This window comes from Nannospalax galili, unplaced genomic scaffold (assembly GCF_000622305.1).
Source record: "Nannospalax galili isolate Female #2095 unplaced genomic scaffold, S.galili_v1.0 scaffold9, whole genome shotgun sequence".
NCBI classification, from domain to species: domain Eukaryota; kingdom Metazoa; phylum Chordata; class Mammalia; order Rodentia; family Spalacidae; genus Nannospalax; species Nannospalax galili.
Window position 1 is genome coordinate 6526396 of NW_008360332.1, and position 16859 is coordinate 6543254.

The following is a 16859-nucleotide window of genomic DNA, read 5'->3' on the forward strand; positions in this document are numbered from 1 at the left end:
GTGTATTGATTCCTGTCATTTTGATCTCTGTTCACATTCTTGGTGTAACTGTGCTTTTCCACAGTTATAGCGTCATTAAGTTTCTTTCTGTTACCCCTGGGTATAGTTGTTCCTTTCTCCAGCTCTTTGTATTGCTTCAAGAACTCTGAAGAGCTGGTTTTGTAGACATGAATTCCTTCAACTTATGTTATGGAAGATTTTTCTTTCCCCTTCGACTGTAATAGACTCTGTTCACATTCTTGGTGTAACTGTGCTTTTCCACAGTTATAGCGTCATTAAGTTTCTTTCTGTTACCCCTGGGTATAGTTGTTCCTTTCTCCAGCTCTTTGTATTGCTTCAAGAACTCTGAAGAGCTGGTTTTGTAGACATGAATTCCTTCAACTTATGTTATGGAAGATTTTTCTTTCCCCTTCGACTGTAATAGACATTGTGGTTGGGTCAAGTAATCTGGGTCAGCATCTGTGGTCATTTAGAACTGATAATACTTTGGTCCAGGCTTTTCTGGCTTTCATAGTTTGCACTGAAAAGTCAGCTGTAATTCTGATGGGTTTTCCTGTATATGTGACTTGTTGTTTCTCTTTTGCAGCTTTCAGTATTGTCTCTTTGTTCTGTACATTTTGTGTTTTCACTATGATGTGCCGTGGAGAGTTTCTTTTCTGGTCCTGTCTATTTGATGTTCTATGTGCTTCTTGTATCTGTATGGGCATGTCTTTAATTTTGGGAAACTTTCTTCTACAATCCTGTTGAAGATCTCCTCCATACCATTATCCTGAGATTCTTCTCCTTCCTCTATACTTATGATGTGTAAGTTTGGTCTTTTTATGGTGTCACACAATTCCTGCATAGTCCATACTTGGTTTTCTTAAATTTTTCATAATCTTTGTTTGAGTGGTCTAGTTTGTCCTCTTTATCTTCCAGTCTTGATATTCTGTTTTCCATTTCATTCATCCTATTTGTGAGGCTTTCTCTGTTGTTTCTAACTGCCTTTTTGAATGTTTCACTTCCTTCTTCATTTCAGCCTGAGTATTCTTCACTATTTCTCTTTTCTGAATTCATTCAGAAGTTTATCCCTATCTTCTTTCAGTTCTTTGATTTCTTTGTGTATCCTTTAAATTCACTGAATTCTTTAATCATGTTTATAATTTTTTAGCAATATTTGATAATCAATGTTTATAATTATTTTATCATGCTCTTTTGAATTCCATGTCCTATGTTATCTCCAGGGGGTTCTCATTGTACTCCTCCACAGGACTGTTGGTACTTGGTAGAGATATATTATTTGGGTTTTTCATGTTATTATTTTTTCACTGTGACTTTGACATGTGGATTTCTTTTGTAGTTTCTGATTCTTGTGTGAGACTGAAGCCTTCCTTTGTTGAGTTTAAGTTTGCTGCTGTTTGTAAACTTTATGTGCCTTTGTGGTTTACTTGTTGGGCATGAAAGCTGGTTGGTCTAGGCTTCAAGTTCTCTCTTTTGATTTCATATTGGAGGGGCAAAATTGGTTTCATCTTCCTCCTCAGGAGTTCCCACAGAGGCCCAAGTCTGATGAGGATCAGATGCTCTCAGACTTTCTCCTAAAGACTGGATCCCTCCAGGAAAGATGGGCCTCTGTGGGAACTCCTGAGGAGGAAGGCGAAACCAAAAGAGCTGGGAGGGTGAATGAGGTTGTCTAAATATTTTAAATAAATCATACATACCCTCTAAATGTAGAACAGCTCAAATTAACACATGACCTTAAGATTCATTAATTTATTCAGCCAATAAATTTATTGATTGGGGGTGATTTTAATGTTTCACTAGATTCCAAACATCCAAATCGCATGAACTTGAGATTGATATTTCCTGTGTAAGCAAGTCAAAACTTAAATATGGTGTGTAATAATTCTTTAGCTGCATATCAGTTTGCTGAAAATTAATAGATATTCATGTTGTCCCTGGAAAGTTGATTTTCCCCACTTTTGTAAACAAAATTCTGTACATTTTGAGTGTCAGTAGTAGGAAATGCTATTGTGATGCCCCTGACCAAACAGAGGTAATTAAATAAGAATTTGTTTTTATTTAATTTGAATTTTAGAACTTGAAGAATAGCAATTTACCTTGAGAACAACATGGCTAAGGGTAGAGATGTATAGAGCGTTGAATGAACCTTTTCCTTAGAATGTGTGACTTTAAGTCCAAGCAATCTTTTTCTTTTCTTTTGATTTATAAGTATCCTGAGAACATGATTAAGTGTTTGCTCCCAGAGAGACAGAAACCATGGGAAGATGAGACTGTTTCTGAAGTAACTGGAAGAGACTGTTAGAAGTTTCCTGGGATAGGATTTACTGGATTGTGAATAGTTAAGACAAACAAATGAATATTCAAAACCGATAAAGAATAATTGTGCAGCATGTGGACAGACATCCTGAGGGAGAAAAGTGGAGACACAGCCATGGAGGGAAAAACCTGATGACAGCTTGACATTCTGGCCATCAAGACATGACACAAGCCCAGGGCCACAGCTGCAATACAGGAGCATGTGTATTGCTGGTGCAGGTGCCTAGGTAGATGCAAGGACCCCCACAACTCCCTGGAGTTTCTTCTCACTGAAAGATTTAGGGAACAGTGAATAAATCATAGTTTTACATTAAAACTTATAAAGGTGAGCTTGAGAATGGAATATAAGACATTTTCAAAAAGAACACAAGATAATAGACTGTGATGGGAAAATGTGCCTCTTGACAAATTCCCCTTGGTAGCAAGGTTTTAGAAATGTGGCTTGGGTGCTTTCCATTGGGGGGCAGGGAGCAAATGGGGGAAAAGGGAAAGAGTGGGATGTGGGTTTCCTATAATCTTGGAGCAGAAGGGACAAGCAAAAACCAATTTCCTGAAGGTATTCAAAGGATACATCTTTCTTTTATGTTCTTCCAAAAGCTAAAGCTGTCTAAGGGTGAAACAAATTTAGACTACTGCCCAACCAAGTTGAGCCTGAGTGAAGATCCTCTTCTTTACAAAATGCAAGGTAACTAAGTACCTTTTCTTATTTAAAAGGTATCTACTTAATACTTTGAGCATTCGAATCTGATTTTATCTAAGATGAGTTACCTAAGAGAACAGTCTGATTCATTAGAAGAATGCAGAAAATGAAACCCTCCAGGATGGACTTTTATAACGGCTGTGAGAACTGTCCATAGTCAAGAAACTGGAAATATGACTCAGTGGCTCAGAAAAGTGGCCACTCCTGCAGAGAACCCAGGTTCAGTTCCCAGCACCTACATGGGGATCCAACGCCCACTTCTGGCCTCCAAGGCCATTGCATGCATAAGCACACAACATACATGCAGGCAAAATAGTCATGCACATAAGATAAAAATAATTTTTTAAAAGAGCTACAGTCAATACACTGAATGTGGACATGCAGAGAATTCAGCAGAATTCACTGTGCTTCAGTTTTGTAAACTTAGCATATATATGCATACAAACACACACACACACATACACACACACACACACACACACACACACACACACACACACTTGATAGGAGGATCCTGCTTTTGTTGCCCAGGCTGGTCTTGATGACTGGACATAAGCAGAGCCCCTGCCTGGGTTCCTGATTTAGCTAGGACTACAAGAACAAGCCACCATGTCCAACTCTGTATGTTTTTTGAAAACTCATTTCATTGTCTACTGAGGGAAGGAGAGTCAGTTTTCTTCAGGGGGTGTGACCTCATACATTGCCCGTGTCCCAGTGGACAGCCCTATACCATGCACACTGGACAGCACTGACTGGACTCAGTGGGTTATTTATAAAAAAGAAGACATGAAGTTGTGAAAGGGATGTGGTGGACTGTGTGGGAAAAATCAGAGCAGGGTGAACACAATAAAAATACTTTGTATACATGTATGAAATTCTCAAAGAATAAAGTTTTTACATAATGAATGACACTCACCTAAGGAAAGCATAGAGTTTAAAAATACTTTTATGGTGGGGGCTGGAAAGGTGACTCAACAGTGAAGAGCACTGGCTGCTCTTGCAGAGGACCCAGGTTTGGTTCCCAACACCCACATGGCAGATAACAACTGTCCCTAACAACTGTTCCAGGGAAATCCAATGCCCTCTTCTGACCTCTGAGGGCATTGCACAATACAGGTCCACTTACATTCATGCAGGCAATATACTCATACACATAGCATTAAAAATATTTGTATAGAATGAAACATATCTGCGGTATAGCAAAATAAGTTCTAACGTGCCAAGGAGTAAACTTCCATGACATTAATTTTTCAATTAATAGTTACCCAGCACCATACCATGATAAAATGGTGAGGAAAGAAAATTTATTTTTAAATCTTTCTCAGCTCAACACATAAATCTTTGTGAAATGATTGAAGGGTGCATATCAAAATAAAGGCTGGATGTCCCACCTGGAGAGCAAAGCTCAGTGAAGAGACACAGGAATAGCCAGCAGTACAGGGATTCTCAAACACTTACCTTACCCCAAAGATTTCCATTATAACATGTCCAATGTTGAGTTAAACAGTAGACCATCTAATAAAAACATTTTATTTCTATGTATGAGCAGCCAGAGCAAAATCTTACTTTGACACCATGTACTTTATTGAACAACCTAAAACCTTATATTGGAAAAAAATGGAATTACTGAATTTTTAAACATTTTAAAAGCAGTGTTACAGTACACATCAGGCTTGTTTATTTGTTTAGATCTGATCCATTTTTTAAGGAAATCCAAAGTGAATCTGCTCTTCCTTCTTCTCCCCTCCCTCCTTTGTGCTCAATTTATAAGTTTGAATTGATTGAGTTCCAGCTCTGGGTCAGGGACTGTGCTAATATTGTATGTATTGTCATTCATCTTGCAAAAACTTATGAAGGACTTAATATGGGGCTAGAGTGGTGAGTAAAACCAGATGCCTCATTGCAACAGCCTGCAAGCTGTGAATTTTCATTAACATTTTATAATTAGAAAACCCAACACTGAGGAAAGTTAATGAAACTTGTATAGAGGTAACTTGTGCACAGCCAGAAAACTGACATCAGAGCCACGATGCTGAATATCCTATCAATGGTTCTCACAAAGGCTCTCCCCCGGTCACCTATTGTCACTTCCTGTCATTCCACATTAGCTTGCATTTTATACAATCATGTGTATTATTCAGTGTTCACTTTCTCACTCACATCTGCCTTTGTGTTTGCAGGGGACAGATTCTCATTAAGTAGCCCAGGCTGGCCTCACACTCACAGTCCTTCTGCCTCAGCTTCCCAATGCTGGGATTACAGGGATGCACTATCACAATCAGCTTTGTTCTGCACAATTGCTTATGGACTTACCCATACTAGCTGTATCACTAGTCCACTCCTTTTTATTACAGACTAGCATTTCGTTGTGTGGATATACCATCGTTGTTTATCCATTCCTCTGTTGAAGGACATTTGGATTGTGTGTTCAGCTCAGGGATATAACAACTGTAGCTTCCAGCAACAATCATATACAACTCTTTGTTTGGAAATATGTGTTCATTTGTCTTAGGAAATCCTAAGAATGGAATAGTTTGGTCATGTGATAGATGCAGGTTTGACTTTTTAAGAAACTGTTAAAAGTATTTTCCAATGTGGTTTTGCCATTTTACATCCCCACTGGTGGAGTAGGAAAGTTCAGGTTTCCCTGTCAGTCTCATTGACAGTCGAGTTGGTATTTTTAACTCTTCTAAAATGCATGCTGTGTAGTAGTGTCTCTTTTACCCTTTCCTAATAAGGATATTGAGCACATTTTCATATGCTTGTCTCTTGTTTACCCCTAGGGGAATTGTCTGTTTAAATCTTTTGCCCATTTTGTTAATTGATTTATTTTCTTATCATTGAGTTTTTAGAGTTCTTAATATCTTTTAGATACTGGTCTTTGGGGGGGGTCTTTTTTTGTGAGACAGAGTCTCCCTGTAGCCCCAGCTGGCTGGAACTCACTATGTAGACCAGGCTGGCCTTGAAGTCACAGAAATCTACCTGTCTCTGCCTCCCGAGTGCTGGGATTAAAAGCGTACATCACCATGCCTGGTTAGGTACTGATCTTTCATCAGATACCTGATTTCAACTATTTTCTTTCAGTCTATGTTGTCTTATTCCTTAGTAGTCACTGGAAAATCCAAACGTTTTAATTTTTCAGTTTTCATTTTTATTTTTGTTGTTTTTTGAGACAGGATCTTACCTTGTAGCCCTGGCTGGCCTGGAACTCACTGTGTAGACCAGGCTGGCCTTGAACTCACAGAGATCCACCTGCCTCTGCTTCTCAAGTATTGGGATTAAAGGTGTGTGCCACCATGCCCAACATATCAATTTATTCTTTTGTGCATTATATTTTGGTGTTTAAGAAAGAAATCTTTGCCTAACTCAGGGCTGAAAACATTCTTTTCTTAAATTTTTCTAGATTATTTTATAGTTTTTCCCTTCAGACCTATGATCCCTTTTGAGTTAATTTCTATATATAGCACAAGTTATGAATTATGTGTATATTCCTACACTGTGTGTTGAAAATTCTATCCTTTCTCCATTGACTGATCTGTACATTTGTCAAAAGTTGCTTTTACAAGCTGGACATGGTGGCTAAAGCTTATAATTGTAGCACTTGGGCCCTGTCTCAAAAAAAAAAGTCATTTGTCCTTATGTGTGTGAGTCTATTGCTGGTGTTAGTCTTTTTGACAGACCAGTGTCAAATTCTGTCAAAAACTTGCATGTGGGAGAAAGGTGTGCACATGCACCTGTACCTGTGCTCGGGGGCCAGAAGAGGGTGTCAGGAATCTGACCTTTATTACTCTTCATCTATTCTTTTGAGGTACAGTCTCCCTGAACATAAGGCTCAGGTGTTCTCAGCTAGGCTGGAAGCCAGCAAGCCCTAGCCATCCACCTACTCCTGCCCCTTCTTGAAGCTGGAGTTAACAGGGGTGCAAGGGACCTCACCCATCTTGTTACTTGGGTACCAAGATCCAAATGCCAGTCCTCATGATTTTTTGACAGCAAACACTCTCAGTCATCCATCTCTCCAGTCCCAAATTGCACTAATTTTCAAGTGCAAAACTGGTCCTGCGTTTCTGTAATAAACCCCACTTTGTCATGATGTTAAATCTTTTTACTATAAGATGAAAATTTCTAAAATGTTGACAAAATGTATATGTTCATGAGGAATATTGTTTTATAGCTTTTTCTTTCTTTCGATGTCTTTTAGTAATTCTAGCCTCAAATGAATTTGGGATTCTTTCCTCTTTTCCATTCTAGGGAAGAATTTATCTTGAATTAATTATTCCTCCATTAAACATTTGGTAAATTCACCATGATGTTAAGTTACCAATTCTTGTGGCCCCCCTTCCTCACCCTCTTCCTCCTCTTTTTTCCCCTCTCCTCCCTTTCCTGTGGATTTCTGCCTTTAGCTTTCTCATGCCCTGTATCCCACTTACTTGGGACTTGGTTCACCATCTAGTTTCTGGAAGTGGCAGTGGACACCATCAAGACCTCTCTCCTTGCTCTCCACTATTGGAGTTCATGCTCAGAGTTTCTTTCTGAATCCTGTTTCATAGCATTTTGTAGTTTTTTGGGGTTTTTTTTGTTTTTTGTTTTTTGTTTTTTGTTTTTTTGGTTGTTTTGAGACAGGATCTTCCTGTAGCCCCATCTGGCCTGGAACCTGCTATGTAGACAGGCTGGCCTCATCTCACAGAGATCCACCTGCCCCTGCCTCCCACGTGTTGCAATTAAAGGTGTGCCCCACCATGCCTGGCTTGAATTTTGCACTTTTGATATTCTGTATTTTCATTTTCATTCATTTCAAAATACTTTCCCTTGTGATTTCTTCTTTTGTCTGTGGATTATTTAAAAACACGGAGTTTAGTTTCCAAACCTTTGGAGATTTTCCAGAGACCTACTATTTATTTACTTATATCCAACTTAACTCCATTGTAATCAGGTAATATATTTTCAGTGACTTACAGAGCCATACTTGGTCTATCTTGGGAAATATTCTATATTTGCTCTAAAAGGGCTTATACCTTATGTGCCTGAATGGAATATTCCATAACTATCTAATAAGTCAGGGCTTCATAAACTTTTTTGGCTTGTGAACCCTGTGTATCCAAGAAACTTTTTTTAAAAATTTTAATAACTACATGATTAGAAGAAGCATTTCATTACAGCTTTAACATATTCAGTAACACACTCCAGAGCAAGAGTACATCTCTTTCATAAGTGGCTGTAAGTTTCTAGGTTCACAGTTGAATTAATACAGAAACTTTTAAGCATCCATAAGTATATGGGTATATAAAATAGGTATAAAAATCCAGAATTTATTGATAATAAAACATTAAGAAACATATTTTAAAACAATTCTTTGGCATAAATATAATATTGAAATTGATTAAATATGAAAACAAATTTGCAATACCGATGAGATGGAGAGTCTTCTTTGTCTAACACAATACATCCAAAGATGTACCAACCTGATACTAACATGCTGAGGAATGACGGTAGAAATCACTGAAAGTCTTTGTTTCTCATAATTAAACCAGCATGTCTGCATAAGAGTAGAAAACTTTATATGTATATGAAATTCATAACATACAGTCATCTGAAATCTATGCCAAGGTGTTTCATGCATTGTTTGTTGGTGTTACATGGCAAGATGGCATATACGATGTAAAGTGCACATGTTATATGTTTAGAACCAGGGTTGTCCTAAAGTCCTATGATGTAACAGGAATGAGCACTTCCAGAAATGCCTCAGTTTCATTACCTGTTTGGTTTTGAATTACTTTTCGGCCACAGCTTTTTCAGAAGTCTTTTACACCCCCACATGGGGTACTGACAACATCTGTGGGGGTTCAGTTCCAAGCCCTCCAATGGCTGCTTCAAAAGACAAATGGATTAAACCTGCTTCCACTCCTCTACATGCAGATGTATTTTGTGAGAGGCCTAGGAAGACGTTAACAGCAGTAATAATGGAATGATAATATTCTAGAGAAAAAGTTCCGTAAATGAGTCCCTTTACTGCACTCTCAGCTTTTCACTTAAAGGAAGCACCTGCAGTTTGTCTTGGGCACATCCAAATTGCCAGCATCACTACTTTCACTCTCTAGGGCCACCAAACAGGAATACACTCCATCAAATGAACGTTTCCTTTCTGGACATTATTTTACAGGTGTTTCTTAAAGAAAGGCACTTTCTTTAAGTGGCTAAATTGCTTCCTAGAAGATTTCCACGCACAGACACTAGTTGATCATCAAGAAGTTCATGTTACAGACGTTTCCATGGCCACAGAACGAAGTAAATTTCCCTTGGTAATAATCCCAGGAGTCTTGCTAACACAGGCTTCTTATCTCTAAAGCCATTCCTGCTTCCTGGGTAGACAGGCAGCTTTAAGGATTTTATTAGACATCAATTGTGGCATCCTTTGGGCAGGCTGCCAGCTGCCTACCAATTGTGACCAGTCTTGGATCTGTTCAATAGAGTACAGACATAAGCCTCTTAATCACATTTAGTTTATTGATCCCACACTGGCTCTCTTTGACCATAAATCACAAGCCCCAACTATTGAACCATTTTTTGGTTTTTTTGTTTTTGTTTTTTTTCCTTGAGACCTGCTCAGTCTTCTGGTAGTCTGCTGCCACCTAGTGAGAACCACTCATCCTTTGCCTCCCAGTTTAGAGCCCAGAAGGGTCCCTGGCTCCTGCAGTTTAGTGACTATAAGAAACAGCATTTATTCTAATGAGGAAGGCTTTGCTCTACATAGCTTTTGAATTCTCTGAATAGCCTTCAGAGCCTGCCATATATTCTATAAATACTGGCACAGTGGTTTAAAGTGTAGATTCTGAGCTTGATGGTCTGTGTTTAAATTTCAAAACCACATTTTTCATTAGACCAGGTAAATATTTTTTACCACCTTGTGCCTTACTTTTATCTCTTAGGCTGTTTGAAAGAAAAAGTGAGAAGATAAAGGGGCAAATAATAAAATAACTACATCATAGGGTGTTGTAGAAAGAAAATGGGTTAATATAGGAGAAAGTCTAAAAATAGAATTATTAACTTACAATAACTATTAACCACCACATGTGAGACACGAGCATATTTCACAGTATCTCTGGGCCTCAGTTTCTTCATCCTTAAAAAAGGATTGATGCAAAGTTGCCTTGAAAGTTGTTGTGAGAATTAAATCAGAGAATGGGATTTGGCTTGTAGTACGTTAGTTGCAAGTGTTTGTTTAAATGTTATTAAAAATGGGTTTAATGGTATTTTATGACCCAGAAAATGTTCAAGACAATCTTCTTTTAACGCTAGTTATTTATTGTGTGTGCACATGTGTGGAGGTCAGAGGATAACTTTCAGGCATCAATTCAATTCTCTCCTTTCACCAAATGGGTCCTTCAGATCAAATACAGGTTGTCAGACTTGGCGGCAAGCAGGCTTACCTGGTAAACCATCTCACAAGCCCAAGACATATCATTTTTTAATGTATATGAATGTTTTGCCTGCATGTATGTAAGTGCACCATGTGCATGCCCAGTGCCCTCAGAGGTCAGAAGATTGGACCTAAGATTACAGATGGTTGTTAGCTGCCATGTGAGTGTTGGGAACCAAGTCCAGGTCTTCAGCAAGAGCAAACAGTGCTCTTAACTTCTGGGCCATCTCTCCATCCCCCAAGACATACCTTTAAGAGAACAAAAGAGCAAACCATTGAGTTAAAATAGAATATGATCCAATTTTTACAAAATGCTTTTATGTATAGTCACAGAAAAGTCCTTAGGGAGAAAAAAAACAGTACTTCAAAGGTAGCTGACTGGAAGACAAGGCACTGCGTGACTGTTATTCACTGAGTTGTGCTTTTCACTATTCTCCAAAGCATAACAATATTTATGAATTTTACATCACAAAAATAATTTTGTTTTAAAATAAAATGACACCAAATATTGGGAGGAAAGAAAACCAAGTTTTGGTGTTTCATCCCCCAGATTAGCTGTGCTATTTTGCTGCTTATCTACTTGTAGTGTGTGTGTGTGTGTGTGTGTGTGTGTGTGTGTGTGTGTGTGTGCAGCTGTGTGTATCAGTCATTGATAGTTTGAAAAGGGAGTGGACTACTAAACTGGAGCCTGAAAATGCTTGGATTTATGCCTGCCACATTTGGGAAGGGAATGAACAGAATTAGATGTGTGTGTGTGTGTGTGTGTGTGTGTGTGTGTGTGTGTGTGTGTAGCAACAGAAAATACAGTATGTATTTTAAAAGATCTTTCTATGTAAATAGGTACTTCCTCCATCCATATTCATCAGAAAGAAAAAATGTTAAGCCAAATTAGGTTGGTGAAGGCAGCAGAAACACACCCCTACCACAACCTGGAGGCTGGGATGGCCAATATCCTCAAACCAATAGAAGACTTCTGCACCAAGTTCTTCGTGGGAACAGAGGTAGCCTGGAATTATCTGCTTTTTAAATTACACTAAAATATATAGTACCTAACTCCTATTCTACATGTTTACTGTTTACATATTTTCATGTTTCGATATGATCATTTTTATTCAGGAATTTTAACCTTGATGCCTAGTACATTCACATTTTAATGTTCCTTAACAGGCTGTAAAAGTAGCTCAGTTGATAGAGTGCTTGCCTGACATGTACAAGGCCCTGGGTTCAATCTTTAGCACCACATAAACCAGGCATGACAGCACACCCTATAATCTTAGCACTCAGGAAGCAGAAGCAGGAAGGAGGCATAAGTTCAAAGTCACCTGAATCTGGGTGACCCAGAGCCAGTTGTTGAGCCCCTCTGAGCCTCAATATCCTCATCTAAAAGACGATGAGGGACCGCTGCCTCTCTCCCATTGGTTCTGTCTCTTCCTCCTTTATCTGGCTGTTTCCTCCTTTGCTTCCCATCAGATCCTTCTGCGTTCTCTTCTTAAAATAAATGGTCATAAATTAGAACTAGAATACATATTGTTAGAGTTCAGTTTTATGTTTCCTGCTCTCAACTTTATAAAAGGTGATTAATAGGGGCTGGAGAGATGGCTCACCAGTTAAGAATACTGTTCTTGCAGAAGACCCAGGTTTGAATCCCAGCACTTACATGGCAGCTGACAACTGTCCATAACCCCAGTTCCAGGGGATCTGACAATCTCTTCAGTCCTCCGTGGGCACTACACAACATGGGTGCACTTACATACATGCAGGCAATACACACATACTCATAAAGTAAAAATAATGAAATATTTTTAAAAGGTGGTTAATACCACAGTATACACGCATCTACCCCCACCCCCTTATTCCAGGTCTTCATTAAGTCCTGACTGTTACATGCTGAAACCAAATCACTGAATGCTCCCTTGCCTCACTCATCCTCAGTAATTTAGGAAAGCCAGCAGTTGGGACTTCTGTACATAACATGTCTCCAGAGCTGCCCGTAGGACTCACATCACTCTGTATAGATAAAGCAAACTCATTTTTGGTTCGTTGTAAAATCAATTACGGTAACAATTTTGAACCTGTCCCCCACCCCACCCCAGTATACTGAATTCACGTGATTAAACTGACCTGTTCCTTTGTATTTGTCTTGGTGCCACCAGGCTTAGCACAAGAACATGAGATCTCTTGCCTCTGACATTGACCTTACATTCATTGAACCTGTTATCTCCCTAGGAAGGTGAAGTGATATACACAGATTGGAAAATGGAAAGAGATCCTGAAACTGGACGATTTATGTGTAAGTTTTGTGGATTACTCATTAATAAGACCTTTTTCCTTTAAAAAATCCGTATTAGGATATATTGATTATGTGTAATAATGGGATTCATTCTGGCATTTTAATACACATATAAAATGTATTTTCACCCTATTCACCCCAATACCTTCTCCTAGTCCCCTTCTGCTCTTCTGGTTCCCTCTTTAGTCCCTACTTATTTGATGACTCAATGAGTTTCATCAGGCTTGCTTTTAGGCTCCTGGCTGAGGGATTATCTACAGTAGCATGGGCTCCTCTACCAGTGGCCCCCTCACTAAAATGCCTCTCCCCCTTCCCAGTCATCATTAACTGGCTATAGATATTCAGGGAATGTTGGAGCCTCGTGTGCCCCTACTCCCCTAGCAATCATTATCTGCCTATGGGTCCTTGGAGGGCACCAGGGCCTCATGGTTCCTTCTCCCTCAACTCCAGGACAGGATGTCAACAGCCCACTCTTGCACGGGTTTGCGCCAGTAATTGTAACTACAGCAGGATCTGAATGTAATTTCAATGTCATGCTGAAGATGGGGTTCTACTCGGTCATGCTGAACATGGGGGTTCTAACTCACTCCACTCCTTCCTTCTGTTTTTGCATTCCTTCTGTGAGCCTTGGAGCCGTTGATATAGAAGTCCCATTTATGACAGAGCATTCAGCAGTCCCTTATTCTCAGCACTTTGTCCAACTGAGTAAAGGAGCTTCTCCGATAAGAGTTAATGGTAGCAGTAATCTATGGACATAATTATTTAGATAGCAACTTGACAGGCACATCATGTCCATTTAGCAAAACAATGGCAGCAGCTTCCCCATTAAGGGCCATTACCTCCCCAGCCAGGAGGTTTTGACCAGGCTTACAGTATTGGATGGATTCCCTCCTGTGGTGCAGGCCTTAAATCCTATCAGAGTGGTTGGTTACCCCCATTACTGACTTGTCACCATTGCACCAGTAGACACTTCTTGCCTTGCTAGTCAGTGGTGTAGTGCACAAGGTCCACAGCTGTTTTTATGACAGTTCTCCCGCTAACACCATGGGAGCTAGCCAGCAGGGAGATAGTTCCATTTGGGGTCCAGCTTGATTTCTCTGTGCTGTAATCAAAGCATGAGGTGTTTTCAGTGACAGGATCTTACTGTCTAGTTCTGGTGGAAAACCAACAACTGTGGCAAATGCCTGCATTGCTTTAGAGATTCTGAGATCCTCCCTGACCAACAACTCATAGGGAGAGAGCCCACCTCTGTTACCAGGGTTTTCATTTAATGACCTCAGGTTTCTGGGAGCAGCTTTATCCATCCACACAGCGTACTTAAAAGTTTTTTCTTTTTTTTTTTATTAGTTTAACCATATTCAGGTTTCTTTCTTTTTCACGGATCCTTAGTTTCAGCTGGTCCTCTTCCCTTCCTCTCCCTTATCTCCCTGCCTTCCTCCCCACTTAATCCTCCTCCCAGCATTTCACCTTCTAAGCACCCCAATAAGCAAAGGTCCTTCTGTTTAATAGGGGTTCATGACAATTACTGCTACTTAAAGTTTTTTATTTTTATCATGGTATGAAAATGTATGGTATGAAACTACACTTCAGTGTTTGGAATAATGTACAAAGGATGTGGTAGCTCATGGGACTGCCAGGCAGACAAAGGCAGCACAAAGTTTCCCCAAAGTGTGGGAGCAATGTTGTGGGGCAGCAGACTTGGTTTGCATAAGGGGATCTGATAAACTCTGTGGGTGGGTGTATGCGTGGGAAGTGAGTAACTTAACCACCAGAGGCCAAAGCCACAGCCTGCAGGGGGACAGCTGTTGGGGCTGACATCTTCTTCTCAGACTTCACTCCCTTCTCCTACTGAGTCTGGCATCAGAGATCACAATCTGTTTTTCACCTGGGGAAGCTTTCTTTGCTATTTTAAAGATCTGTTATCATTTTTAATTATGTGTATGTATCTGCGTGTCTGTGTGTGGGTATATGCACATAAGTGTAGGTGCCCACAGAAGCCAGAGGTGCCAGATCCCTCAGGAGCTAGAGTTATAAGCAGTTATAAGCTTCCTGACAATGGGTGCTGGGAACTGAACCAGGGTCCTCTCCAAGAGCAGTATGCACTCTTAACTGCTAAGCCATCTCTTCAACCCCTTCTTTTCCATTTTAATCTTGAGGCAAAAGCACCTCTGTTTTTCTTCTATAATACTCCTTCACAAAATATGGCATCAAAAGAGAACTGGGAGTGGGGGCTGTGGATGCAGCTCAGTTAGTAGAATGCTTGCCTAACATGCACGAAGCCATAGCACCACATGAACCTGGATATAATAGCTCATGCTTGTAGTCACAGCACTGGGGAGATAGAGACAGGAGAATCAGAAGTTCAAGGACATCCTTGGCTACTTAGTGAGTTCATAGCTTGAGCTATGTGAGACGTCTTCAAAAAAAAAAAAAAAAAAAAAAAAAAGAGGATTAGGGGGTTGGAGTGAGTACCAAACTGAGACTGATTTTTCTACTTTCCATTAATCCCCAGCTCTAGGATCTAAAGTTAACTCGAAATTAGATATAGGATGTGATGAATTACTATCAACTTAATTTTATTTTATACATATTCTTGTACCCATCTATTAGATAATTCAGGAATATTCATTGTATGTGAGATGCAGGCCAGACACTATGTAGCATGGCGGGGTCTTCCCTACACCTTAGCACATAGTGGACCTGAGTCAAACACTGATTCCTCCTGGTCTCAGATGCTCTCTTGGGGTTCCATCTCCTACAGCCAGCTTTCAAAACTTGTTTTGAGCATGTTCATAGAACACAGATTTTTTTTAAAAAAATTTTGATTTTATGTGTATAGTGTTATGTCTGCATGTATGTTAGTGCACCCATGCCATGCAGTGCCCTCAGAGGACAGAAGATGGCGTAGAATCCCCTGGAACTGGAGTTACAGACAGTTGTTAGCTGCCACATGAATGCTGGAATTTGAACCTGGGTCTTCTACAAGAACAGTCAGTGCTCTTAACTGATAAGCCATCTCTCTAGCCCCCTTATTTTTTATATTTTTTTAGCCCAGTGAGTTTTATTTTGGACTCTGACTTTCAGAATTGTAGAATAGGTTTGTGTGCTCTTTAAAAAATTTAGAATATTTTTATTATTCCAGAAAGAACATGAAGCAGGTTATATTTTTAGTTTTACATGAATTTTATCCATGTATATGCTCTGTGCCAGACACTGGCGAACTGAAGTTGAGCAGAGGTACCCACTCCAGGAGTTCCAGGATCGATTGGTTGGAAAAGACAAATGAACAAATGGTAGCACTGTTGTCACTTATGACTGGAAGCAAACAGGAAGTGATGCAGGAGCCAGGGAAGAACCATCCCTCTGGGGCTATTAAGAAATGGTCCACTGAAGTGGAACCCCATAGTTGAGCTGAATCTTGAAGGGTGGGTTGGAATTTTCAGAGAGAAATCGTGGGGAAAGACACTTGGGTAGAAAGAGCAGCAAAGGTAAATGCACGGAACCCAAGAGCTGCGGCCAGGGTTGAACAGGGAGAACTCAGGGCCAAAGTGTAGCCATCAAGAGGGCAGCAGCAGCAGGTAAGGTGCTGGGGACACTGAGTCCAGGTTGCAGTTGTCGGGCTGCCCTTATGTTCAGAAAACCAGCCAGGCAGGAGAGCAGGGGCTGGGCTGGGCTGGTTTGTTGGTAGGACTCATAATAGAAACAGGATGTGCATTTGCAATAGCCCAATGAGAACCAGCGGGGACTGAAGGACAGGCATGGTGACAGGGAGGTATAGCAGAAAAACATGGGAGACTTAGGAATCTCAAGGCCGGGACTTTGTGGCCAAAGGCATGTGAGTGGTCAAGATGAAAGGGAGTTGCTTTTAATTCCTTGGCCTTTAATTCACCCCCATTTGTATGGGAATAGCTTTATTTTTAAATAAACAATTTATTGAGAATTTCATACATGCATATAAGGTGATAAAATCCATGCCCACTCTCTCCCCTCCAACTCCTCTCATATCTCCCCATCACTTTTTTCTTCTGATAACTTCATGTACTCTTTCTTCTTTGATTTATTTATTTATTTTTATGGGGCTTTTGGCGACTCTAACATTCCCCTCTCTGAAGAGGTAACCCTAAAATCTTTTAAGGATT

The 16859-nt window shown here is 40.0% G+C and overlaps 1 protein-coding gene across 1 annotated transcript in view; it reads left to right on the forward strand.

Moving 5' to 3' along the window:
- The window catches only part of Wdr63 (WD repeat domain 63), a 75838-nt gene that overhangs the window by 45533 nt on the left and 13446 nt on the right, over positions 1-16859 (forward strand). Inside the window, exons 15-17 of the mRNA XM_017796398.2 lie at positions 2784-3001; positions 11301-11431; positions 12657-12720. Coding sequence (XP_017651887.1) covers positions 2784-3001; positions 11301-11431; positions 12657-12720 — 413 coding nt within the window. The remainder of the gene's footprint in view (positions 1-2783; positions 3002-11300; positions 11432-12656; positions 12721-16859) is intronic.